The 27,283-nt window shown below is 42.9% G+C and overlaps 1 protein-coding gene across 2 annotated transcripts in view; it reads left to right on the plus strand.

Moving 5' to 3' along the window:
• Positions 1 to 18,548, plus strand: part of LOC121482089 (cryptic protein-like) — a 35,820-nt gene extending 17,272 nt beyond the window's left edge. Inside the window, exons 2-7 of one of the 2 annotated variants that reach the window (XM_041739935.1) lie at positions 9,055 to 9,198; positions 9,521 to 9,573; positions 9,659 to 9,808; positions 10,550 to 10,664; positions 10,847 to 10,956; positions 18,272 to 18,548. In XM_041739935.1, coding sequence (XP_041595869.1) covers positions 9,176 to 9,198; positions 9,521 to 9,573; positions 9,659 to 9,808; positions 10,550 to 10,664; positions 10,847 to 10,956; positions 18,272 to 18,405 — 585 coding nt within the window. In that variant the 5' untranslated portion in view covers positions 9,055 to 9,175 and the 3' untranslated portion in view covers positions 18,406 to 18,548. The remainder of the gene's footprint in view (positions 1 to 9,054; positions 9,199 to 9,520; positions 9,574 to 9,658; positions 9,809 to 10,549; positions 10,665 to 10,846; positions 10,957 to 18,271) is intronic. The other variant, XM_041739936.1, reaches the window with a different exon arrangement.
• The last annotated feature ends 8,735 nt before the right edge of the window (positions 18,549 to 27,283 follow it).

Genomic DNA, 27,283 nt, shown 5'->3' on the forward strand with positions numbered 1-27,283 from the left:
TTCTAATCGCAAAATAGGATTATAATTTCATGTTCCATTTGTCAGTCACTTTTCTGTCATTCAATGCATATTGCAGCTGACCCACATTACAAAAATATATCATATTTTTCTTTTTCATAGACTCATAACTAGAATTAGACCAATTTTGGAGTAAGCAGCTCAACAGGCTACAATCTGGAATCAAATCAGCATTTCTCATGGCACAAACAAGACAAATGCACAGTAACACACAAAGACAATTAGGGCCCTGTGAGAGGAAAGAAATCAAATAAGGATAGTTATACAACTTTATCCATTTCGTAAAATGTGAGAGTCCCTCTTACAAATAGTCTATCAGGAACATTCCCTGAAAGGACTAAAAGCAAAGTGAGAGGAAAACACAGTTGCTGGTATGCACACTAGAAGCTTACTCTTCAGCTGCAGAATTCCTCCCAGTGGCCAGAGGTTTCTCTGCCTAGTGGTGGCTTGACTTTGAAGGTGGCAAACTCCGGGCAGAGAGGCAGCTGAGAGAACTCCCTTGGATTCAATCTGCAGTCCAAACAGCCACAGGGAACCCCCCAAGTCACACCATTGCTCAGAGCCTTTCTGCCATAGAATAAATCCTCCTGGCTGGCTCGCATGATTGTTACCAAACCCTAAAATCAGATTCATGTATCTGAATCACTGGGTTTGAAGCAGAGAACGCTTTATTATCAGAAGGGCAGCCCAATGAGAAGGCAGTGGGTTGGTTCTAAAATCTGCCTTGATTTCATTAGGTCTGACATTAGGGGAGTTAGCTGTTTTGTTTGGGGGCTTGATCATAGTAGCTGCCCCCTTGTGTCCTCCACAGGTCTCTGCTTTTGGCCCCAACCATTCCTAAATGGTCTAGACTCTGCAGAGTCAGACAGGCTAGCTTTAGTGTACTTTGCTTCCTACCAACCTCCAGCCCCCAGGTTTTCAGAACCTCTAGTCCCTTTGAAAGAGGATTTTCCCCAGCTCAGCAGGATGTGTTTCTTTAGCTAGGGGCTACCAGCACTATTCTACTGATGCAGTGATGGGAAGATTATCTCAGTGAGAGCCCTTGTGACCTGGTGCCAGGTAATACTCAAAGCACCTGTAGGAGTGAAGTCCCCTAGGTGTCTCTCATTAGAAATTTCCTGTATGCTTTCAGGTTAGAAAGACTGACAATTTCCTATGAGATCTGGCTTCAGAGGAACAGGCAATTTCTTTTTACAGCGGGTTGCAATTTGGCATCCCTGTGAGATTCATAGAAGTCCTCATTAGAGGCCCTGTCTCCACAAAGCACTGGGAACAGATTGTAGGGTGCAGATACTGAGTGATAGCATCTCAAGCATGCTTAGTTGGTTCCTGCCCACTTACCCCCAGGCATCAGGCCTAGTTGGCCTGTTACATGAGACCGGCAATTGCTTGCCACACCACCTTCCTGGGGCAGTGTTTCTCTACATTAATCCAGTGATTAAGAGGTTTGAATGCTGTTTACAGTCATACCCTATAGGATGTCTTATCCTTATTGGACTGTTTGTTTAGCAATCAACCCCAAGCTGTCTCCCATCCCAGGAAACATGTTCAGACCCAGAATGGCTATTCAGATCCCATGAGATCTGCACCAGTTATTAACTATACTGTTTTGGATGTATGGACCTTTGCCCTATGTGTACCCTGCTGGACCCTGTATATGGCCCAAATTAACATACATGGCATTTACCTGGGGGTTGAGCCTGGAGAGCTTGACATTTCCTTTGGATTAGTCAATGCCTGTGCACTTTGTTACCTAAGTACTTTGGGCCTTTAGATGTTTCAGAATTCTCCATAAAGCAGGTATTCTTCTTCCTGGATCTAGGGGTTCTGTGCACTGTGCTGCAGTGGGAGAATGGAAACTTTTTTTTTTTTTAATTTTTTTTTATTATTTATTTATGATAGTCACAGAGAGAGAGAGAGAGAGGCAGAGACACAGGCAGAGGGAGAAGCAGGCTCCATGCACCGGGAGCCCCACGTGGGATTCGATCCCGGGTCTCCAGGATCGCGCCCTGGGCCAAAGGCAGGCGCCGAACCGCTGCGCCACCCAGGGATCCCGGAAACTTTTTTTTATTTAGACCAGTTGTAGCCTCGTGCCAGTGGGATAATCAGGGCTTCTGGGGGGAGTCAGGTCTCACATGTGTCTCTTATGAGTGGTCAATATGGCCATACTTGAGATGGCAAAGCTAAGCAGTTCCATGAGATCTGACTTCAGGGAACAAGGAACTGTGTTTTGGAACAAAGCACACATTGCCACCACTGAGTCCCCCAGAAGTCCCTAATAGGGACTAGTATCAGACCTGGGGACCCATCCCAGGGTATCTGAACAAAGAATCAGTAAGGCTTAGGCATTGGCAGTCTGCTCCTGGGAATCTGCCACAAGCATTTTGCACAAATAGCCTATTAGAATAAGCCTGCCCTCATCTACCAGGACATATTCCTGGTACAGCCTTTCCCTACACTGTGCCATTGATGAAAGAGTTTGAATGATGATTATTCACGTTAAACCCCCAATAGACCTTGCTGTCTTTACCCTGTCTGGGAGCCTATAATCATGATTTCTAGGTGTTTCCAATTCCATTGGGCTCTAGTGACCCTGGAAATTCATCTGAAATCTCAAGAGATCTGGCATCAAGGGAATCAGCTATCCTGTTTTAGAGTAGGATGACCTCTAGCAGCCTCATGTGTCCCCACAAGCTCAGGCTTGTGGGCTGGAATATCCCTACATATTTCTGATGGGGAACTATATCAGGGAGCCTGGCTGCAGGTGAGAAGGGCCAGTGCATGCTCACTTTGTTCCCTGTGTACTTCCTGTCATCAGATTTCCAGGACCTCTAGTCCCAGAGAAATAGGCTCTATTTCATCTCAACTGGATATCTTCCTATAGCTGATGTTACCAGCACTGCACTCCTGATGCAGAAAGTGGAAAGATGTTTGAATGAGATCCCTGGGACTCAGGGGATACTCAAGGTGTCAGAGGATACTTAAGTCACATGAGAGTGAGGTCCCCCAGGTGTCTCTCATCAGTGAACTTCCATTTGTCCTGTTAGAAAAGGCCTGGGCTTTCTCACCATGCCATCTTCTCAGGGCAGTGTTTCTCTGCATTGAGGAAGAGACTTGAATGGTGGTTACCCTCATAACCCATAGGGGCTCCTGTCCTTATTGGACTAAGGACTTACTTGTTTGGTTTTCATGATTCCAAGCTGTGTTCATCCCACATAGCCCTGGTCATGCCCGGCTATCAAGATCCCAGAAGATCTGGTTGTGTGATCCCAGGAGACCCTTCATCAGACCTGCTTTGGAGCATGATGGACACTTTGGGCCATTTGTATCCCACCAGTCCCCACCCATTGCCCAAATTATGCCAAATTATGCCTGCATGGCTCTGACCTAGGGGCCAAGACCATGGAGGCTGGCTTCCATTTCTGATGGGCCTATGTATGGGCAAGTCCTGCCCTGTGCAACTTCTGCCCTTAGACTTCCCAGATTCTAGACCTAAGGGCCTCTCTGACAATCATGATTTCAAATTGTCTCCCATCTCTTGTAGCCCTGGTTAGGTGTGATTAATCAAGATCCCAAGAGATCTGGCATCAGAGGAATTAGCTACTCTGTTTTAGAGCCCTTTCAGATGGGCCCTTTTAGCCCTGTGTGTACCCAGCAGTCCCCACCTGTGGCCCAAATTATGCTTCCATGTCCTGATTCATGGACCAAACCCAGGAGCCTGGCTGCCCCTTCAGATTGTCCAACATATGCACATTGCTATGCATGCACTTCCTACCCTCAGGCACTGTGGACTTCTAAGCTGCTGTTTACAGAGGCTGCCCCAGCTCAGCAGGCATCTTTCTGGAGTGAGGGGTTACTTACTTGCACTGCACTTGTGGTGCAGTGAGGGAAAGTTCATCTACTGCTGTGGAGAGTGGTTTGGCAATTCCTCTAAAAGTTAAAAATAGAATTACCTACCACATATCCCAACAATTTCATTCATAGGTATATTCTTAGAAAAATTAAAAATAAGGACCAAAGTGAGATATTTATATACCAGTGTTCATTACTATAGTATTCACAGTAGCCAAAATCAACCCAAGTGTCCATCAACAGGAGAATGGTTAAGCAAAATGTGGCATATATGCAAACAATGGAATATCACTCAGTTATGAAAAGAAGTGAAGTTCTGATACATGCTACAACATGGATGAACCTGAATATGTTAAGTAATTATCCAGAAATAAAGGGTCAAATATTGTGTGATTCTACTCACATGAAATATTTAGAATTTGCAAAATAATAGAGACAAGGTAGATTAGAGGTTATCTGGGGCTGGGTAGGTAATCAGTGGGGAGTTATTGCTTAATGGGTACAGAGTTTCTTCTGGGGTAATGAAAATGCTTTGAAGTAGTAGTGATGCAAAGACAGTATTATTGCTAAAATTAATACCACTGAATCATACACTTAGGTATGGTAAAATGGCAATTTTTGCTATAGACTGAATTGTGCCCCCTCCATTCATATGTTGAAACTGTAACACCCCATGTGATGGTATTTGGGAGATAGCTTTTGGGAGGTTTAGATCAGAGAATGAGGGCTGGGCCCTCATGATGGGATTAGTGCCCTAATCAAAGAAGAGACCTTGCTTCCAGACCAAAGAGCTTGCTTCCTGCCCCACTTTTCTGCCATGGGAGGACACGGTGAGATGGCAGCTGCTTGCAAGCCAGGAAAAGAAACATAACCAGGAACCAATTCTGCCAGCACCTTGATATTGGACCTCTCAGCCTCCAGAACTCTGAGAAATAAATGTCTGTTGTTTAAGCCACTCAGTCTGTTGTATTTTGTTATAGCAGCCTGAGCTAAGACATTTCATGTTATACACATTTTACCACAACAAAATCAATTGTATTCCTAAATACAAGCATCAAAGAGAGGAATTAAATAACATAAAATAATACCATTTACAATGATATTAAAATATATAAACCACTTAAGATTAATCTTTAAAAATGGCAGTTATCCCATGCTCAGCAATCTTCATATACTGCACATGCACCCTGCAGCCTTCTTGCCATAATACCTGTTTATTTTCCAAAGATTGAACTGCCACAAGCTGTAAAGCTCAGTTGCCTCATACTTTACATGGGGATAATAAAAGACTTGAATGAAAAAGCTAATAGTCATTATTTCTGAACAATGACAATATGAGTGATTTTAATTTTCTTTCATGTTTTCTTGTAGTCTTAAATTGACTGACTGAAAGAAATCTATTCGAAGCCACTCCCCCACCCCGACCCCAGCCACACTTAGACAAAACTCACAAGTGTCTGGACTTGGCCCTAACTTTTTTTTTCTAGGTCACGGTGCCCTGCATTCTCAGAAAGTAGACCCAAACTACAAAACATATTCTTCTCTAGCCTGACCATAACCCACATCCAGGACAGAGTCCCTTGAAAAACCTGCCACTTCCTGCTCTATCTGGCCAAGAATCAACCCTCTCCCTTCACCCCCATGGGTGCAGCTGCAACCCTCTCACATCCTTAAAAATCTCCTAAAAGGCCCAGCCAGACAAAACTCAAGGCTGATATTTCTCCTGATGCCTGGCTCCTCCCCCGCTTGGAGAGTGAATAAACTCTGTCCTGCTTGTAGCTTTACTCTTTGTGCAATTTTTTGTGCCCATGTCACCCACTTTAACACTAACATCAGAATAGTTTTTTAGAGAGAAATGATATTGGTTGTTTAATATATTTAGAATTTATTCTTTTCTCTTAATTCCCACTTGATCTCTATTCTAGGTCTTCATACTTCCTGCATGAGCATCCAATAGGTTCCACATTGTCTGGCCTTTCTATGCTGTAGTTCCTCCTGCACCCACAGCTCCTCCTCCTGCCCTTCCACCCCTCCTAAAGACTCTGGTGTTCTCTGTTGTCATTCCCATGAGACCTCCCTCACTCTAGCAGTCTGTGCCCTCAACACTGCCCCCCACAAAGCCCATGTCCTGTAGCTGTCCGGTAACTGTCCTGTGTGAGTACTTTCTGCTTTCTAAACCCCTCTGTTACCTGCACAACTAGGGCAGTGCTTCTTCACCTAGCTTTCTTCCACTGTGCCCAATCAGAAGCCCTCAGGCCCTGTCTGCGGCAGCAGCCTTCTGTCATGGCTGCAAGCAGTAGCTTAACTTTCACAGCCCGGTACAAGTACTCAACTCTTGAAACCTCACTTTTCTCACCAATAAAATGGAGAGATTAATGTCTATGTCATAAGAATAGATGACAACAAAATAAAACAATCTGTGTAACTCAGTGGGAATAGTATGCTTGGCCTACGTTAAACAATAATTTTAAAGCAACTTGAATCAAACAAGAGTTTGGATCAGATGAGCCTGGGTTCAAGCCTCTACACAGATGTTTGTTAGTCATGTACCCCCAAACCAGTTTCTTAACTTCGTAGATATCAGTTTCCTCACCGAAAATGGGTGTAAGTATGATAATCCATTTATTCGTTTATTCATATGAACAACACCAGATTGTGTGGTACCTACATTAGGCACTGTGTTGAAAGGTAGGAATGCAAAGACAAGAAAGGAGCACTTCCATCACCGGGGGCACACAGCCACCTAGAAAACAGACAGCAGAATCATAGTCCTGGCTACATATTGAAGTCCCCTGAGAAGATTAAAAAATCCCGATGCTGGGCTCTGCCCAGGAATTCTGAGAGGAGGTCTTGAGGTCTGGCTTTAGCATAGATTCAGAGCTTCCCCGTCGACCCCAACAAGTAGTACACATCTACAACTGCTGCCTTAGTCACTCTCAGAGAATTTCTTCACACCTAATTTGCTGCAGGACATTTCTCTCAGAGATTGTTTGATGTACTGAGGACACAGAGGTGGGGTGGTCTCCAATCCTGGGACAGGGTGTCCCAATTCCCACACACTTTATGTCAGCTCAAAGTGAGTCAGAAGTTCCACTGGAGGTCTGCTGGCTGGGTTGGCTCCAATCTCATCAATTTACAACTGATAACAAGAAGGAGTCTTCCCCAGAGCTAATGACGTGCTGCCCCTCACTAGGCTTTCAGCTGTTCCCAGGCAGCCTCTTCCAGCTGGGCCTTATTAATCAAGCATCCCGGCTCCTCTGCCGTGAAATGCAAAACTCATTTTAATAATACCTGTAAGTAAATAAGAGTAAGTGACAGGAAGCTGAGAAATAGCTATCAGCAGCTTTCTACCAGTAGGCCATCAGCCCTTTCCCCCTGGAGCTGACTTTAGGTCCTAAGCAAACAGCTAGATATGGGGCATTTCATTCCTATTTCTAGACAGTAAGTCCCGTCTTGCCGGCAAGACATTTCCTTTCCTTTTCCTACAGTTTCCTTACAAAGTGCTTATTTTCAAAATCTTATTTGACACAGAAAATATGATTTCTGGGAGTTGCTTTCAAAAACTCCAGAAAAAAAAATGGGGGTGGGATACAGAATAAATAAGACTGGCAAAGGTTGATGTTTAATCGATGAACCCCAGTTTACTGAATCATTATCCTGGCTTTGGTGTATGTTCAAAAAATGCCCACAATACAAAATTTAATGAAAGAAGCTATGGGGGAAAATTAGATTTTAGATACTACTCTTATAATTTTAATGTTTCAGAAAGGTTTGGATTTGTTATCATATAAACTCATGTTTTAAATCTTCTTATTCAAAGAAATATAATCCCTTAGATTATACATAGTTTTATTTTAGTGTACAAGCTATTTTGCCCAAAAAGTTTCCATTGATTTAAAGTCATAAATTATTCTTACTTTTACATATAACTAAATTATGTAGTTACTAAGTAATAACAATTAAGTTTAAAAGTATATTTGTCATGACTCCAGTTACACATGTTTCCATGAAGGTGTGAGGTGTCTTCTTCCACATAGTTCCCCCAGCCAGGTCTGCTGGTTCTGACGTGGTCCTGGCAGCTCACACAACTAGTCCTTGGGAAGCTCACTAATTTCCTGTTGCTTTATAGAATAGCCTTTTAAATAAACCTCACATTTAAAGGTCTAGAAAATTAATCAGTATCAAAGACTATTTCATCCTTGGAGGAAGCATGTTATTTTTAGAAAGCCATTTTTATACTAAAATCACAACGATTTGCCCCAGAGCTTATTTTTATTTATTTATTTATTTTTGCCCCAGAGTTTAAAGTATCCTCTTCAACGATTATAAAAGGGTCCCAGTCCTTATTTTGGCAATCACTCCCTTCCTGGATTTAGAGCTTAACATCAGACCACCAGTGGGGCAGTCACCTCTGCAGTCAGTGGTCTTCACAAACGAAGCACATTGTAGACTTCTCATAAAATCTGTACATTACGTATTGAAGATGTAACTGCCCCAAGGGACTCAGACTAAGCCTCCGTTGCTTCTCCTTTCACATAGGGGATAATAAAACACTTTCCCAGAGGCATGCTGTAGTAAACGGGTAACGTAGCTGGTATATTCACCACCGTGCTGGACACAGAAAAGGCTCAGTCTGCGGAGGTATCAATACATCCTCAGGAGGCAGGTGTTGAAATGTCTCCCTTTATATTCATGATTCCCAGTCAAGACTTTTGGGACCCATGCCTGCTGGTTATGTTCCACACGATGGCTCCCTCCCTTCTCTATCTGGGCCCTTACCATCGAGCACAAAGGTATGCAATATAAAATTTCCATTTTCCTGTGAACATTTTTTTCATGCTGGGATTTTAATTTTGGGTTTTTGTTTTTTTTCAGTGAGGAAAAGACTTGTTGCCTTAGCCACCAATGTTTGACATCAGGGTTGACCACTCCTGCTGCTTTCAGCACTGTTAACACTACTGAGGAGAGAATCAGGCCTAGTCTCCAGCCCCCACCCCGCCCCCACCAGGTCTCATTGAGAGGACAGCCTGGAGGCTCAGCATGGGCCTGCCTGTCACAGCAGGTCACTGCCTAATGGGCTTCCACAGCAGAACACAGAGATCTCACTGCCATTTCTCACAGCCTAGGGAACAGGTAGGAAATATCTGTATCTTCTTTCCTTATCCATCTTATGTCTTAATACAGTTATTCCAGGACCTGGAGTAAAAACACAAAACCCAGTAAGACTGGACTTCCTTGGAAACTGGTCTCAGCTAATGTATTGATTAGAGAAGGAGCTTCTCACACCAGACTTGCCAGTGTGAAAATGACCTGGAGCTACCCTGTCAGGTAAGGACACAGATCATCCAGATCTGAGAGTCAAGAGGGGGCATTTAAAAGCTTCCAGAATAAACTGCAATGCATGCACAATTGTTCCATCCCATTAAGGGACACAAAGACTTCGTTGGTCTCAAAGTCTAAGTCATGACAACATTGACATGTTAACATTAACATATCTACAAGTTACAAAATGATGACATAATATTATACATTAAATACTGCATATACTTACATTTATATGATTATATGATTGCTTTACATTTTAAACACGTAATTTTCTACCTATGCTTTTAATATTTTAAACTTCAATAATTTTCTTTAAATATTCTAGGCTTCTGTTTTTTGTCAGTTTGGCATTATGGAACATACACTTGGGAAACAACAGTAAGAAGCATTTTATTTATACTGTCTTTTTATCACATATTTATTTCTTAATCATTAAGTCTCATATTTTCAATGTTTTTAAAAGGTAACAGAGAAGAAATCAACAATGCTACAACCCAGAAGCTCCAGCAGAAAACACTCAACTGGACCCTGAATAATTTGGGGGAGGTGAACGGGAACGGAGATGGCTGGAGGCCCCAGGATACAGGTCCCTACTTCCATGCTTTCCAAGATCGTAAGCTGTGATGTCGCCCAAAATACCTTTGTGGTCATCTCCGTCAGTGGCTTCTCAGTCTAGATCTGAGAAAAACTTGGCGTAAATTAAGGATAAAATGAGAAATCCAGCACAGCACATTTTATCATCTTCAGATGATGCACTATAAAGTGGAAAGTATTTCCTAGTGAGGTGTTCTTTTGCTCTGAAACAGGTTTTACTATTTCATTGGTAAAATGTTGCATTTGCTCCTGTCTAGCGAACTGCGACTTAGATATATTCAAAACAACTACTGCGTCTCAGGATAACCGCAGACTTTTGCTTGGCTGATTGCAGACTCTCAGGCTCCAGACCCCAGTCCCTGGCGCGGGGAGGAGCCCCTCGGGCGGGAAGGAGGGGTTGGGGGCTTTCTCCAGCCCTCGAACCGTGGGTGGTCCCCGCCCTGGAGGCCTGTTTTTAATCATTGTCAGGGGAACTCGCAGCTTGACTTTAACAAGTGAAGGGAAGGGAAAGAGAAAATCCTACTAGCAGTCGGGGCAGGGTGTCTCGCCGGGGCCCTCGAACTGGCTCCTGACCCTCCGGTACCCCGGGCAGTTTGTTTTCGATCCTTCAATTAAGAAGTAGAGTTTACGTGCGCAAACACACTTGGCGGGGGGCTAAATTTTATGGCCTCTCCGAGGCATCTCGTGAGGCCCGCCCGGGGCTACACCAACGCTGAGGGCCTGACCGTCGGTGGACACTGATGCCCAGGGGTCCCCCTAGGTGCCTCCTCGCCGCCGCGCTGCTGCAGGAACGGCGGCACCTGCGTGCTGGGCAGCTTCTGCGTGTGCCCCGACCCCTTCACCGGCCGCTACTGCGAGCACGACCAGAGGCACAGGTGGGCGCGGGCACCGGCTGACGGCGCGGTGGGCGGAGGCCTGGGAGCCCGCGCGGGCGGGGCGGGGCGGGGCGGGGCGCGGCCCGGAGCGCGCGGGGGGCAGGGCGGGCGGGGCGTGGAGCTGAATGCGCGTGGGGGGCGCGCGCGCGAGGGCAGCGCTGACCACGCGTCTGTCTCCCCAGCGGCTGCGGCGCACTGATGCACGGAGCCTGGACGGTCCGCGGCTGCCGCCTCTGCAGGTGTGTCTTCGCAGCCCTGCACTGCCTCCCCCGCCAGACCCCGGGCAGCTGCGGTAAGAAGACCCGCGTCCCGTGCACACAGTCCACGCACGCGGGGCGGGCTGTTGCCCCTTTGTATCTACCAATGCGCCAGGCGACCCAGGAATGAGCAAACTTAGGAAAGTCACATTCGTTGTGAATCACAGGGCACATTATCATCATTATTTAAAAATATTCCTAATTGCTTGGTTTAGATCTGATTTCCGAACCCCGCCCTTTCGGTAAGCAGAATTTGGGGGGGCACACGCTGGTAAGCAGAGCCAAGCCTGTCAGCTCACCCCATGAAATCTCCGGTTGATGTCCCTACACCACACCAACACCATCTCCTTAACTGTGAGATACGGAGGACACCGGAGCAGGACAGGAACAGGCATGGGTGGCCAGACGCCACGAGAGCCAAACAGACATTGCTCCAGAGAAGGAAGGTACCTTGTAACCACAGCCCAGGTCTGCCACGCATATTAAGAGCCAGGAGGGGGGATCCCTGGGTGGCGCAGCGGTTTGGCGCCTGCCTTTGGCCCAGGGCGCGATCCTGGAGACCCGGGATCGAGTCCCACGTTGGGCTCCCGGTGCATGGAGCCTGCTTCTGTCTCTGCCTGTGTCTCTGCCTCTCTCTCTCTCTCTCTCTCTCTCTCTCTCTCTCTGTGTGACTATCATAAAAAAAAAAAAAAAAAAAAAAAAAAGAGCCAGGAGGGTGTGAGGAACCTACCGGGTAAACACTCCTTTGTGAGAATTCTGAGCAGTGAGCAAACTCCATGCAAATGTTTCATTTGTAAAACTCAGTAAGGAATTGCCGCGGTCAGAAAACAGATTAAACACTCTGCTGTCGACCTTGGTCAGGCCTAGGGGCACAGGGAAACCAGGCACAGCATTTCAATCCCACTTCCTGCCTCCTCTCACCTCTTCAGCATGCTCCAACCAGACTCCAGTGAGGAGCGCACTTAATGAATGCTCAGCTCCCAATCCTCCTGCTGCTCCCTCTTCTGCAGCCTTGGGTAGGATTAGCTATCAAGGGATCCTTAATGAAGGTAAAGCCAATTAACCTCACTTCTGGCCCCTCCCTCTCATCTAGCTGGGCGTGGTGTGGGCAATGCCAGTAGGGACAGTGTGATCATAGTACAGTATTGCAAAATGTCGCATCTTTTCCTTCGTCTTTCCGCCTACCTCATTTCCCAAATCTTTCCCTCTCCTTCCGTTTGCTGGGCATATGCCCCTGATTCACTAGCTGCTCCTTTTGTGGCCCAGAGAAAGGAGGATGCAAATTAGGGAACAGGTACTGGGATTCCAAGTGAGACTTGTGTGGTCCTACAGGTGAAGTCATTTCCTGCATGCCATTGGTGCTCCCAGCTGTAATGTGGAGAAAGGGCCATCTGTGATCATGTCCAGTCTCCTATGCAAGTCCAGCTTGGGTCCAGAAGCAGCAGGGCAGAGACTAGATTCCAGACTACCTGCTTATTATTTTTATATCCTTGGAAACATTCAAGTCTATCTTCCAAGGACAGTGACAATGGCTCCTAAATGTAGCTTCTGCTCATCACAGTTGAACAAAATAGTCATTTCAGAGTAATTTTTCAGGTGCCAAAAGGACTGTAACACTTTTGTACTGTTTGATCCATTGATCCTGCCTCAGGGCATGACTGCAGTGGCCGTGCTGATAGTGGTTATGATGACATGAGAGATGATGAAGATAATGATGATGGCTCTCAGGATATTTCAGGCACTTTATACACTTTATTCCATTTAATTCTCTTAAGCCCATAAAGTAGGTATTATTATACTTTTTATTTTTGAGGAAACTGAGGCTTACAGGAGTTAATTCCTAATAGCTAATAAACAGGGTCTGATATTTTTTCTTTTTTTTTTTTTAAGATTTTATTTATTTATTCAAGAGAGACACAGAGAGAGGCAGAAACATAGGTAGAGGGAGAAGCAGGCTCCCCATGGGGAACACAATGTAGGACTCGATCCCAGGACTATGGGATCATGACCCGAGCCAAAGGCAGATGCTCAACCGCTGAGCCACCCAGGTGTCCCTGATATTTTTTTATTAAGAGATAATCACAAAAGGCTAATTGTTTATTTAGAAATAATATATTTTGTAACATTAATTATTTAAAAATACTGTAAATAAACATACCATATTTATATAATTAATATTCTATGAATATTAACAATATTAATCTATGAGTAAAACTGCTACCGTATTGAGATATAATTTGCAGATAACATTATATTAGTTTCAGGTGTATAACATAGTGATTTGTTACTTGTGTATATTGTGAAATGATCACCACACTAAGTCTAGTTAACATCCATCACCTCACATAGTTGTTTTTTTCTTGTGATGAGAACTTTAAGATCTACTCTCTTAACAACTTTCAAATATAATTTTATTAACTATAGTGACTACTATACATTACATCCCCATAAGTAATTTTACAACTGGAAATCTGTACCTTTTGATCTTTGATCCTCACCCACTTTACCCACCTACCAGCCTACTAAGATTGGCAATCACCAAATTTCTTGTATCTATGAGTTTTTTTTTTTTTTTTTTAAGATTCCACATATAAGTAAGAGCATATGGTATTTGTCTTTCTCTGTTTATTTAACATAACACCCTCAAGGTCCATCCATGTTGTCACAAATAGCAAGATTTCCTTCTTTTATATGGCTGAAAAATATTCCATTGTGTGTGTTTGTGTTATCTACATGTCATATGTTTTCTTTTATTTACATTTATATCATATTTATATCATTATATTTATACATATTTACATCATATATTTTCTCTGTCCATCCATCAGCATACACTTAGATTGCTTCCATATTTTGGCTATTGTAAATATGCAATGAACACAAAAGTACCTATATATTTTTGAGTTAATATGGTTGTTTCCTTTTGAAAAATCCCCAGAGGTGGAATTGCTGGATCATTTGGAGCTCTATTTTTAATTTTTTTAAAGAACCTCCATACCGGTTTCCATAATGGCTGTACCAATTTACATTCCCACCCAACAGTGCAGAGGGTTCATGATGTGAATCTTAACTACTGTGCCATTTCTCTACTCTTCCTATAAGAATAATTATCAATATAAACTAAAGAAGATAATTTTGACAGTGTTATTTAGAATATTGAAAATATGGCCATATTATTTTTTATTAAGATTTTACTTATTTATTCATGAGAGAGACAGAGAGAGACAGAGACAGAGACAGAGAGAGACACAGGCAGAGGGAGAAGCAGGCTCCATGCAGGGGACCCAATGCAGGACTTGATCTCGGGACTCCAGGATCATGCCCTGAGCATGAAGGCAGACGCTCAACTGCTGAGCCACCCAGGCATCCTAAATATGGCCATATTCTAAATCTAACAGCAAAGTAATAGGTAATTGAATGTTTTAAATCCTTTAATAGGATGTTATGAGGATTTTGAAGAACATATGGAAAATTATGTTTATAATATAATTATAATGATGTGAAAGGATACATCTGGATGGGAGAATCACAAATAGATAACAACACATTACAAAATCATGACCCTCTTGGCACCTCCAGGGACCTGAGGGCCAAAAGATCTCCAAGGGCTCTTCTTGCTCTGATGTTCTTTGGGTCCAAGAATGACAGGCTTTCATAATCCCAAATATAATGTCTTTTCAAGGGCCTGTTTTTCCATTCTTACTCAGAAGAACACTGCAAGTTTCTCAGTTTTCTTTTGTAAAATGAGGATAACCTATGCTCTATCCTCACATAGATGTTGAAGGATAAAATAATCTTGTTAGTGTGAGCTATTTTGCCATTTTTCTGCTCCGTAACCTAAAATAATGTTTTGTGAATAATAATTCCGAATATTGAATGGATGATCTTTGACCAATTATTTTATTTTATTTTATTTTTATTTATTTTATTTTTTGTTATTTTTTTTCTTTGACCAATTAATTCCAAATACAGCTCCAAAGAAGAAATTGCTCCATATAAGCAATTATCTATTATTATATTGCAATTAAAAGAAACCATTTTTAGTATTCTAAAACCAATATGCTTGAGGCAGGCAACTGTCATTATCTCTACCATTTTCTTCATTTACATTTGTTAATTTTGCATTTAAAGAGACAGTGTAGCATAATGGAAAATCATGAAAATCCCTCCAAAATCCGTGTTCAAATCCCAAAATATACTTTTTATAATATTTATGATCTTTATGAAATGTTTTTTTTTTATTTATTTTTTATTTTTTTATTATTTATGATAGTCACATACAGAGAGAGAGAGAGAGAGGCAGAGACACAGGCAGAGGGAGAAGCAGGCTCCATGCACCGGGAGCCCGATGTGGGATTCGATCCCGGGTCTCCAGGATCGCGCCCTGGGCCAAAGGCAGGCGCCAAACCGCTGCACCACCCAGGGATCCCCTCTTTATGAAATGTTGAATAATTTGTGTTTCAGTCTCTGCAACTGCAAAATTAGAGCTGAATATTTACCCCATTGATTTGTTAAGATGAAAAGGCACTGTACCTGTTACATATTATGCACATAATAAATTCTTACTTTATTATTATCACCATCAACAGTATTCAAGTCAATATAATGAGATTTTAAAAATTATTTTTTGATCTATCATTTATATACTGATGTGTGTTTTTCAGGTTGTGCACAACATTCACTAATTTAGGGGCATTAAGTAAATAAGTGCTTAAAAAAAAAAAAACAAGCTTCCATCTAGCAGGGTCTTTGCTTAGTGTTGAGCTGGGCCAAAAACTCATTATATTAAGAGGGTAATTCTTCCCACACATAGCCCCAAAGAATTATTTCATTAGCCTCAAGAACCAGTTTGGTGCTCTAAAATTTTAGGTTTAAGTTCTGACACAGTGAAGTAGCAAACTCAAGTACCTTCAGGGTAAACAGATAATGTGAATGTCAGGTTGGGATCAGATCAAGCCTCACCTCATGCTTCGAACTCAGTTTTTAAAAAGTACATTTCTGGCACCAACCAACCAAAACAAGCAAACAAACATTTTAGGGCCAGAACCATCCTGAAGGCCGATGGGAGAGATGGCCCTCCAGGGCCCTGGCCCCGGGTCAGCTCCAAGTGTGCTGTGTTGGAAAGAGAGACCCTTTGTTCTACCTTCTGGGGACATTCTCCCATTGCCATTTCAATGGGTAAGATTCTCTGGGTGTCATGGCAGGAGAGGAAGCCATCTGGCTCCCAGAGGTATCTGCAAATTGGAAAGTTTTAGGAGTGCTGGATCTGGACCTCAATTCAAATATGACATTAGCCTCATTCAGGGTGGTCTCCAGACTTTTTTTTTTAATTTCCCACTCCACTCCAGTAAAAATACTTGAGTATATTCCCTATTCAGTGGTAGTGAGACAGTTGCCATGCTGAGCATGTACAAACTTGAATTTACTTATATCTTCTTTTTCACATATGCACAGGATTAATACACATGATAGAAATCTTTGCTATGTCTAACCAAGTCTAAAAAAGGCCTTTTGATAAGTATATAATAAAAATCCTAGATTATAGTCAGTCATCCACAGATAGCAGAGTTTCCCTCTTGGTATGATGTGAAATAATGGCTATAGAACAGTTGATTCAGTAGATTCTAATAAGTACAGTAAATATTAGTAAAGCTTAGTTTTAAATTTTCCTATAAATATATAGTTCTAGTATTTTCTCTCTAAGCTCAGTGGATGACCTGGGGCCTCGTGAGAGGGACATCACATGGTGCTCACAGCCCCAATTTGGTGAACCCTGCTTGCAGGACTGACTTGGTCTAGCCAAATTCACAAAGCTGACTAAAACAAAGGCCTTTGAATTTCTATACAAGAAATAACTGCCAACAGGGTCTTAATCCTTTCCTGTAGGCAGCCTATTTCCTTCCACTAGGGGAGAGTCAACACAGAAGCTCAGTATGGGCTGATGCCTTTCTCACTTGAAAAGCTTCTTATGCTGTGAGCACCTGTTTTATTTAGCATCAGCTTTTCTGGAACATTCTCTGAGCCCAGAAGTTAAGTTTCCTGTTTTGTGAGGTTTTGGCACTCTGGAACAACCCTCTCCCAAGGTAAGGTGGTATGTAAAAGTGGTACCCAGGCCTAGAGTAGGCCAGACCTCAGTCTTATCCTGAATCTAGTCTCTTGGATGGTTCCACCATAGCCCACCTGTGAACAGGTATAGAATGGGTACCTGTTGCAGTTGCTTGTTATCATTACTTGTTAACTTCCACTGTTTCATGCTCACCATAGGTTCTCACATTCAGAGGGCATCTCCTGAAGGTATTGTAGAGGGCAGGACCAGGCATGCCAGTCTGGGGTGGGGTCAGGGGGAGGAAGGTGGGAAGTACACCAGGTTGGCCTCTGCCAGGCAGTCCTAGAGAGAAGTTCTCTGTAGTGCCTTTTCTCATCTGCCTGCTTACCTGCCAAGCCAACTCCATACATAGGCCCAGATTTGCTTGTGAGAATGCTTTAGTGGAGTTGGCATTCTTGCCCGTGGGGCTTGGCAGCTTCACATAGTCATTATTCAGCAGGGACTTTAGCTGAGAGCCTGGGTTCTGCTACCCCAGGGACTCCCAGCCAACACGTTTGGGGTGGAGTCCCAACCATACAGAAAGCTGGACTCACAGACCCTTAGGACTAGAGTGAGACCCTACTGTTGAGGAACCACATTGTGGCAGCAAGGAAAGTGAGCACCTTGGGGTGCTGCACCAACCCCCAGAATGCTATGAAGCTGTTCATTTTTGTAACTTCCTCTGTAGAAGTAGTAGCCATTGCTTTAGGGATGGGTGCTTTCCTCCTATTTAATAAGTAGTCCCTAATCAAGGAAATGGTATAAGGACTAATTTGGGGAAAAGTTGAACCTTCTTTGCAACACATAGATGCAAGTTGTTTTATTTTATTGTATTTCAAATCAGATCTATTTGCCCCTGATTGCTAAATGACTTGGTGTGGAATTCTCTGAAAAATCACCTTTGGTCAGCTCACAAGTAAATGAGAGAGCTGAAGGGCTGTTTCTTTCTTAAGCCCTAAAAACAATAAATTCTCTTTCAGTTCTCTAAGTTCCACAAAAATCCCATATAAAAGCTAAAGGAAGGCACAGCTTCCTTGAACAGCCACTCCCACAGTGGTGCTTCCTTCTGCTGCCAGGTGAGCCCACTGTTGGCATGGTGGGGCTGTGCTTTGGAAGGGCTCTGCAGCAGATCCCCAGCAGCAAAGTCTAATGAGGAGGTTCCAGCAGAATAGGGCCTTTATCAGAGCAGGTGCAGACATCTCTATTTCAGTTTCTTAAAGCCAGTCTGTAACAATGTGTCTTACACACTTGGGATTTTTTTTCAGACCTGGAAGATTTTCTTGCTGCACGCTCTGATGGACTAAGCGCACAACTAAGCTCACAACGTATGCTGAGTGTTCTCTTCCTCCTTCCGTGCTTGCTCTTACAAACCATCCTGAGTGAAGGGGGAGACTGCTAACTAAACCGTAGAAGACTTAATCTGCAGTTCCACACTGGCAGAACCTTGGCGTCACCAGCACAGCTTGAGTAAGCATGGTCCTCTATGGGAAAACCAGGACTTGTGCATCCTCTCATTTTCTGTTGTAGGTAATAGATTTCCTACATTTCCTATAAACTGAAGCATGAGTTGAATATTTTTATTGTTCAATAAATATCCTCATGAAAGAGATTTTCTTGATTCTCTAAGTCTTATTTCAAGAGTCTGCCACTTAGACGCCTTGTGAGTAAACACTTGTGCTGGGGCCTATTCAACTCTAAATTATCTCTGATTTCGGAGTAAACTGAGCATGTGGCCCCTCCCAAATGACAACTATTCCTTGAGCACCCCTTCATCCTCCACACACATGGATAAACCATGGATAGGGCAATGCTTCACTGTTCGACTCCCCCACTACTAAGTCCTTGGGAGGCAGACACAGCACCACATGTGGTGTACTCTGGGTCTGGCAAAGAGCTGCAGCCTAAAAAATGCTTCATTGATAAGGAAGACAAGAAAGGGGAGGGAGGGTGAGAAGGTGGGAGCCAAGACTTGAGTCTGACAGCCTGTCAACCCACCTCCTTTTCTGTAGCTTCCTCTACTAACCAGCTCCTTTGTGACATGCTTTCCAGGGCAATTAGCACTTACTGGGATTATCACCAGTCTCCTTAAAAGGGGAAGATTTTACAGAGCAGAACCCATTCTAAAGGCAAGGCAGACAGAGAATTTAGCAAAAAGGGTTACATGCTCAGGTTCTAGGCTAGCCTTCCTCTCTTGGAGTCCAGTCATCTGACAGCCAGCCAGGCAAGCACAGCTTACCTGCAATAGTCCAGCCACCAAATCTTGTTACTTACTCAAACTTGCACATGCTGTGCCTTTATTTTGTCCCCAGATTTGCCTTGCTCTGTTGAGCCTGGGAACAGTTTACATATAGTGATTGCGTAGGGAGATGAACACATGAGAGGAGGGTGATAGGTTTCTTGAAGCCTTGGTGGGGGGAGCTTTGAAACAACCCCAAGGGATGTATTCTTCTGAACAATGAGATGCCATCCAGAATCTGGTATGATGGGATATATCAGTTTAGATCAAGACAGACGTTACCATCTAGTCTCCATTAAGTTTCTATAATCAATGTGTAAACAAGGAATAGAGAGTGGAAAAGGTAGTTAATGATTAATCATACATGGGGCTGGGAGGAGCATAAAACATAAGTAAGGAACATAACAGAAAACGACATAAAGCTAAGTTAATAAGGTAATTCATACAATTATGGTACTGGTTATGCTTTCAAAACAGGTCCAGCAAGCATCCAGCCTCAATCTGAACCCCAATATGAAATTTGTGAAAAAATAAAGGGACTGAAGGGCCCATCTTGTATCAGTTGCATAGCACTTGGGAGTCAGGCATTACTAAGCTGGATCTGTCAACTACATTAGCTATCTAATAATCACAGCCCTGTTTGAGCAGTTACTTCAACTAGAACTCAGATGAGTGAAAACAAGAATATTACATTATTCAGGTAAATAAATAAGAATAAAACTGGAGCAAGAAAAGGACTCTGGAATAGATAAAACAGTCTGTATTAATATATTAATTGATCAAGATATTGATACTTTATAAGGCTTATGGAATTTCATTTAAAATGTTCACAGCAGGGGGTGGGGCAAGACGGAGGAGGAATAGGGCCCCCAAGTCACCTGTCCCCACTAACTTATCTAGATAACTTTCAAATCATCCTGAAAACTTTTGAATTTCACCTGAGATTTAAAGAGAGAACAGAAGGGGGCGGGGCAAGACGGCGGAAGAGTAGGGTCCCCAAGTCACCTGTCCCCACCACATTACCTAGATAACCTTCAAATCATCCTGAAAATCTACGAATTTGGCCTGAGATTTAAGGAGAGAACAGCTGGAATGCTGCAGTGAGAAGAGTTCGCGCTTCTATCAAGGTAGGAAGACGGGGAAAAAGAAATAAAGACACAAAAGGCCTCCGAGGGGAAGGGGCCCTGCGAGGAGCCGGGCTGAGGCCGGGGTGAGTGTCCCCAGGACAGGAGAGCCCCGTCCCGGAGAAGCAGGAGCTGCACCAACCTTCCCGGGCGGAAAGGGGCTCGCAGGGAGGTGGAGCAGGACCCAGGAGGGCGGGGATGCCCTCGGGCTCCCGGGGACACTAACAGGCACCTGCGCCCCGGGAGATGCCCCGAGCTCCCTAAGGGCTGCAGCGCGCACGGCGGGACCCGGAGCAGCTCGGAGGGGCTCGGGCGGCGGCTCCGCGGAGGGGGCTGTGGGGCGGGAGCGCGAATCCAACAGCCCAGGCCCCGGGGCACAGGGCCCCGGGATACAGACCAGGATCCGGCCTCCCCCGGGACAGGCAGAGGCCAGGAGGGCCCAGGACAGCGAGGATGCTCCTGCCCGGGGCTGAGCAGATCAGCGGCCCCGCCCGGAGCCTCCAGGCCCTGCAGACGGAGAGCCCCAGAGCTACTGTGGGAGCTGACTCCAGGGCTCCAGAGCTGGCCCCGCCGCTGCGGTTGTTCCTCCTGGGGCCTCACGGGGTGAACAGCCCCAACTGAGCCCTGCACCAGGCAGGGGCAGAGCAGCTCCCCCAAGTGCTTACACCTGAAAATCCGCACAACAGGCCCCTCCCCCAGAAGACCAGCTAGACAGACAGGGGAAAAACAAATTATCGACCAAGCAGCACTGGAAAGTTCCAAGGGAAGTCTAGGGACTTACAGTATACAGAATCAGAGGATACTCCCACTTGTTTTTTTTTTTTTATTTCTGTTTGCTTCCCCACCCTTTTTTTCTATTCGTTTTTTTCTCTTTTTTCCTTTTTTCTCTTCCTTTTTTCTTTATTTGTTTTTCTTTCCTATTTCGCTTCTCTCTTTTTCTCCTTTTCCAAATACAACTTGTTTTTGGCCATTCTACACTGAGCAAAATGACTAGAAGGAAAACCTCACCTCAAAAGAAAGAATCAGAAACAGTGCTCTCTCCCACAGAGTTACAAAATCTGGATTACAATTCAATGTCAGAAAGCCAATTCAGAAGCACTATTATACAGCTACTAGTGGCTCTAGAAAAAAGCATAAAGGACTCAAGAGACTTCATGACTGAAGAATTTAGATCCAATCAGGCAGAAATTAAAAATCAATTGAATGGGATGCAATCCAAACTAGAAGTCCTAACGACAAGGGATAACGAGGTGGAAGAACGAGTGACATAGAAGACAAGTTGATGGAAAAGAAGGAAACCGAGGAAAAAAGAGACAAACAATTAAAAGACCATGAGGATAGATTAAGGGAACTAAACGATGGCCTGAGGAAGAAAAACCTACGTTTAATTGGGGTTCCCGAGGGCGCAGAAAGGGCCAGAGGGTCAGAATATGTATTTGAACAAATCCTAGCTGAAAACTTTCCTAATCTGGGAAGGGAAACAGGCATTCAGATCCAGGAAATAGAGAGATCCCCCCCTAAAATCATTACAAACTGTTCAACACCTTGACATTTAATAGTGAACCTTGCAAATTCCAAAGATAAAGAGAAGATCCTTAAAGCAGCAAGAGACCAAAAATCCCTAACTTTTTTTTTTTTTTTGAAATCCCTAACTTTTATGGGGAAGAGTATTAGGGTAACAGCAGACCTCTCCACAGAGACCTGGCAGGCCAGAAAGGGCTGGCAGGATATATTCAGGGTCCTAAATGAGAAGAACATGCAACCAAGAATACTTTATCCAGGAAGGCTCTCATTCAGAATGGAAGGAGAGATAAAGAGCTTCCAAGACAGGCAGGAACTGAAAGAATATGTGACCTCCAAACCAGATCTGCAAGAAATTTTAAGGGGGACTCTTAAAATTCCCCTTTAAGAAGAAGTCCAGTGGAACAATCCACAAAATAGGGACTGAATAGATATCATGATGACACTAAACTGATATTTTTCAATAGTAACTCTGAACGTGAATGGGCTTAATGACCCCATCAAAAAGTGCAAGGTGTCAGACTGGATAAAAAAGCAGGACCCATCTATTTGCTGTCTACAAGAGACTCATCTAAGACAGAAGGACACCTACAGCCTGAAAATAAAAGGTTGGAGAACCATTTACCATTCAAATGTTCCTCAAAAGAAAGCAGGGGTAGCCATCCTTATAGCAGATAAACTAAAATTTACCCCGAAGACTGTAGTGAGAGATGAAGAGGGACACTATATCATACTTAAAGGATCTATCCAACAAGAGGACTTAACAATCCTCAATATATATGCCCCGAATGTGGGAGCTGCCAAGGATATCAATCAATTAATAACCAAAAGTAAGACATATGTAGATAATGATACACTTTTACTTGGTGACTTCAATCTAGCGCTTTCTACACTCGATAAGTCTTCAAAACACAACATCTCCAAAGAAACGAGAGCTTTAAATGATACACTGGACCAGATGGATTTCACAGATATCTACAGAACTTTACATCCAAACTCAACTGAATACACATTCTTCTCAAGTGCACATGGAACTTTCTCCAGAATAGACCACATACTGGGTCACAAAACGGGTCTGAACCGATACCAAAAGATTGGGATCGTCCCCTGCATATTCTCAGACTATAATGCCTTGAAATTAGAACTAAATCACAACAAGAAGTTTGGAAGGACCTCAAACACGTGGAGGTTAAGGGCCATCCTGCTACAAGATGAAAGGCTCAACCAGGAAATTAAGGAAGAATTAAAAAGATTCATGGAGACTAATGAGAATGAAGATACAACCCTTCAAAATCTTTGGGATACAGCAAAAGCAGTCCTGAGGGGGAAACACATCTCAATAAAAGCATCCATCCAAAAACTGTCAAGAACTCAAATATAAAAGCTAACCTTACACCTAAAGGAGCTACAGAAAAAGCAGCAAATAGATCCTACATCCAGCAGAAGAAGAGAGTTAATAAAGATTCGAGCAGAACTCAATGAAATCGAGACCAGAAGAACTGTGGAAGAGATCAACAAAACCAGGAGTTGGTTCTTTGAAAGAATTAATAAGATAGATAAACCATTAGCCAGCCTTACTAAAAAGAAGAGAGAGAAGACTCAAATTAATAAAATCATGAGTGAGAAAGGAGAGATCACCACCAATGCCAAAGAAATACAAACGAATAAATTACACAATCTAGAAGAAACGGATGCATTTCTGGAAAACCACAAACTACCAAAACTGGAACTGGAAGAAATAGGAAACCTGAACAGGCCAATAACCAGGGAGGAAATTGAAGCAGTCATCAAAAACCTCCCAATACACAAAAGTCCAGGGCCAGATGGCTTCCCAGGGGAATTCTATCAAATGTTTAAAGAAACCATACCTATTCTACTAAAGCTGTTCTGAAAGATAGAAAGGGATGGAATACTTCCAAACTCTTTCTTTGAGGCCAGCATCACCTTAATTCCCAAACCACTGAAAGACCCCACCAAAAAGTAGGATTATAGACCAATGTCCCTGATGAACACAGATGCAAAATTCTCAACAAGATACTCAACAAGATTTCAGATACCCAACTGAAATCAGTAGAGTCTTGTTTTTACTTAGGGAAAAAATATAGAAGGTACACATTGGGAATTGAAATACACTATGCTTTTTCTTTCTAGAGGTATGATATGTCTCTTCTGGTCAGTAATTTCTCTGAAACATTGTGCTACGTCAAAGCCTACAGATGACCATTAGCCATTAGGATCCAACAATATATTAAGAAGATTATTCACCATGACCAAGTGGGATTTATCCCCGGGATGCAAGGCTGGTTCAACACTCATAAAGCAATCAATGTGACTGATCATATCAGCAAGAGAAAAACCAAGAACGGTATGATCCTCTCAATAGATGCAGAGAAAGCATTTGACAAAATACAGCATCCATTCCTGATCACAACTCTTCAGAGTGTAGGGACAGAGGGAACATTCTTCAGTATCTAAAAGCCATGTATGAAAAGCCCACAGTAAATATCATTCTCAGTGGGGAAACACTGGAAGCCTTTCCCCTAAGATCAGGAACACGACAGGGATGTCCACTCTCACCACTGCTATTCCACATAGTACTAGAAGTCCTACCCTCAGCAATCAGGCAACAAAGAGAAATAAAAATCAATCAATGCCCATAAATCAGTGGCATTTCTATACACTAACAATGAGACTGAAGAAAGAGAAATTAAGGAGTCAATCCCATTTAGATTTGTACCCAAAAGCGTAACATACCTAGGAATAAACCTAACCAAAGAGTTAATGGACCTATACCCTAAAAACTACAGAAGACTTCTGAAAGAAATTGAGGAAGACACAAAAAGATGGAAAAATATTCCATGCTCATGGATTTGCAGATTAAATATTGTGAAAATGTCAATGTTACCCAGGGCAATTTACACATTTAATGCAATCCCTATCAAAATACCATGGACTTTCTTCATAGAGTTGGAACAAATCATCTTAAGATACTTGTGGAATCATAAAAGACCCTGAATAGCCAGGGGAATATTGAAAAAGAAAACCACAGCCAGGGGCATCACCATGCCAGATTTCAAGTTGTACTCCAAAGCTGTGGTCATCAAGACAATGTGGTACTGTCCAAAAAACAGCCACAGAGATCAATGGAACAGGATAGAGAACCCAGAAATGGGCCCTCATTTCTATGGTCAGCTAATGTTTGACAAAGCAGGAACGAGTATCCACTGGAAAAAGGACAGTCTCTTCAATAAATGGTGCTGGGAAAATTGGACAGCTACGTATAGAAGAATGAAACTAGACCACTTTCTTACACTATACACAGAGATAAACTCAAAATGGATGAAAGATCTAAATGTGAGACAGAATCCATCAAAATACTAGAGGAGAACACAGGCAACACCCTTTTTGTACTTGGTCACAATAACTTCTTGCAAGGTACATCTATGAAAGCAAGAGGAACAAAAGCAAAAATGAACTTTTGGGACTTCATCAAGATAAAAAGCTTCCACACAGCAAAAGAAACAGTCAACAAAACTAAAAGACAACCTACAGAATGGGAGAAAATATTTGCAAATGGCCTATCAGATAAAGGGCTAGTATCCAATATATATAATGAACTGATTAAACTTAACAGCAGAGAAACAAACAATCCAATCATGAAATTGGCAAACAACATGAACAGGAATCTCACAGAGGAAGATATAGACATGGACAACCAGCACGTGAAAAAATGCTCCTCATCACTGGCCATCAGCGAAATACAAATCAAAACCACAATGAGATCCCACCTCACACCAGTGAGAATGGGGAAAATTAACAAGGCAGGAAACAACAAATGTTGGAGAGGATGCGGAGAAAAGGGAACCCTCTTGCACTGTTGGTGGGAATGTGAACTGGTGCAGCCACTCTGGAAAACTGTGTGGAGGTTCCTCAAAGAGTTAAAAATAGACCTGCCCTAGACCCAGCAATTGCACTGTTGGGGATTTACCCCAAAGATACAGATGCAGTGAAACTCCGGGACACCTGCACCCCGATGTTTCTAGCAGCAATGTCCACAATAGCCAAACTGTGGGAGAAGCCTCAGTGTCCATTGAAAGACGAATGGATAAAGAAGATGTGGTCTATGTATACAATGGAATATTACTCAGGCATTAGAAATGACAAATACCCACCATTTGCTTTAACGTGGATATAACTGGAGAGTATTATGCTGAGTGAAGTAAGTCAATTGGTGAAGGACAAACATTATATGGTCTCATTCATTCATGGAATATAAAAATAGTGAAAGGGAATAAAGGGGAAAGGAAAGAAAATGAGTGGGAAATATCAGTGAGGGTGACAGAACATGACAGACACCTAACTCTGGATAAGGAACAAGAGGTAGTGGAAAGGGAGGTGAGTGGAGGAATGGGGTGACTGGGTGATGGGCACTGAGGGGGGTACTTGATGGGATGAGCAGTGAGTGTTATGCTATATGTTGGTAAATAAAACTCCAATTAAAAAATATACAAAAATTAAAAAAAATAAAATGTTCATTGCTGAATTCAATGAAAAAGCCATCCTATTACATCATGTGCCCATGTGATGATGTTTATAAAGCTGGATGTACTGGAGTATGTTTGTGGACAGAACAGTGCTCTGAGACGATTGCCACAGTGCTCAACTGTCAAATGCCGCATGAAGGATGCTTTTGACTCTGCCTAGATAATTGACACAGCACCTCTATGTGAATGGAGAGTTCTTGTTGTGAGCACTGAAATGAGAAGTCATGCTGAATTAAACTACTTTAGTGCTATTCATAGCATACACACAAACACTCAAATGTAACAATTTAAGAAAATCTTTTGAGGTCCTCTATAACCTGTTCTCCTTGGCCCAGCCCTTCAAGCAGGAAATGCCGGAGAGAAGTGAAACAATACAAAGTTTCCCAGTAATTACAGAAGTCCATCAGGATGGGGGAAGGGCACACTGGGAACCAGACCATAGAAGCATGTCCAGAAGGTTCACTTTGAAAGCACCCACTTCAAATAGATGGTATTTCCATTGAGTTTTTCAGCTTTTTAAATCCACTTTATTTCATAAGCCTATGTAATACAATTAATTCAAAAATTTATAGTATAGTTTATTGGCATTTTCAACCATTGGCTATGAAAATATGAGTTAAACGCAATATTCAAATGAATGTTAAAAAGATGGTAGAGTTCAGTAAAATGTTGATTTGTCCTCCTATCTCGGATCTTTTTATTTTTTAAAAATATAAACTGTTTATATTTAAGGCATACTATGTGATGTATCAAGTTAGTTAACACATCTATCATCCCACATAGTTATCTTTTTTCTAGATAAGAACATGTAAGAGCTCTTAGCAAATTTCAAGTACACAATAAGGTGTTTGT

Source organism: Vulpes lagopus, chromosome 24 (genome assembly GCF_018345385.1).
Source record: "Vulpes lagopus strain Blue_001 chromosome 24, ASM1834538v1, whole genome shotgun sequence".
Taxonomy (NCBI): domain Eukaryota; kingdom Metazoa; phylum Chordata; class Mammalia; order Carnivora; family Canidae; genus Vulpes; species Vulpes lagopus.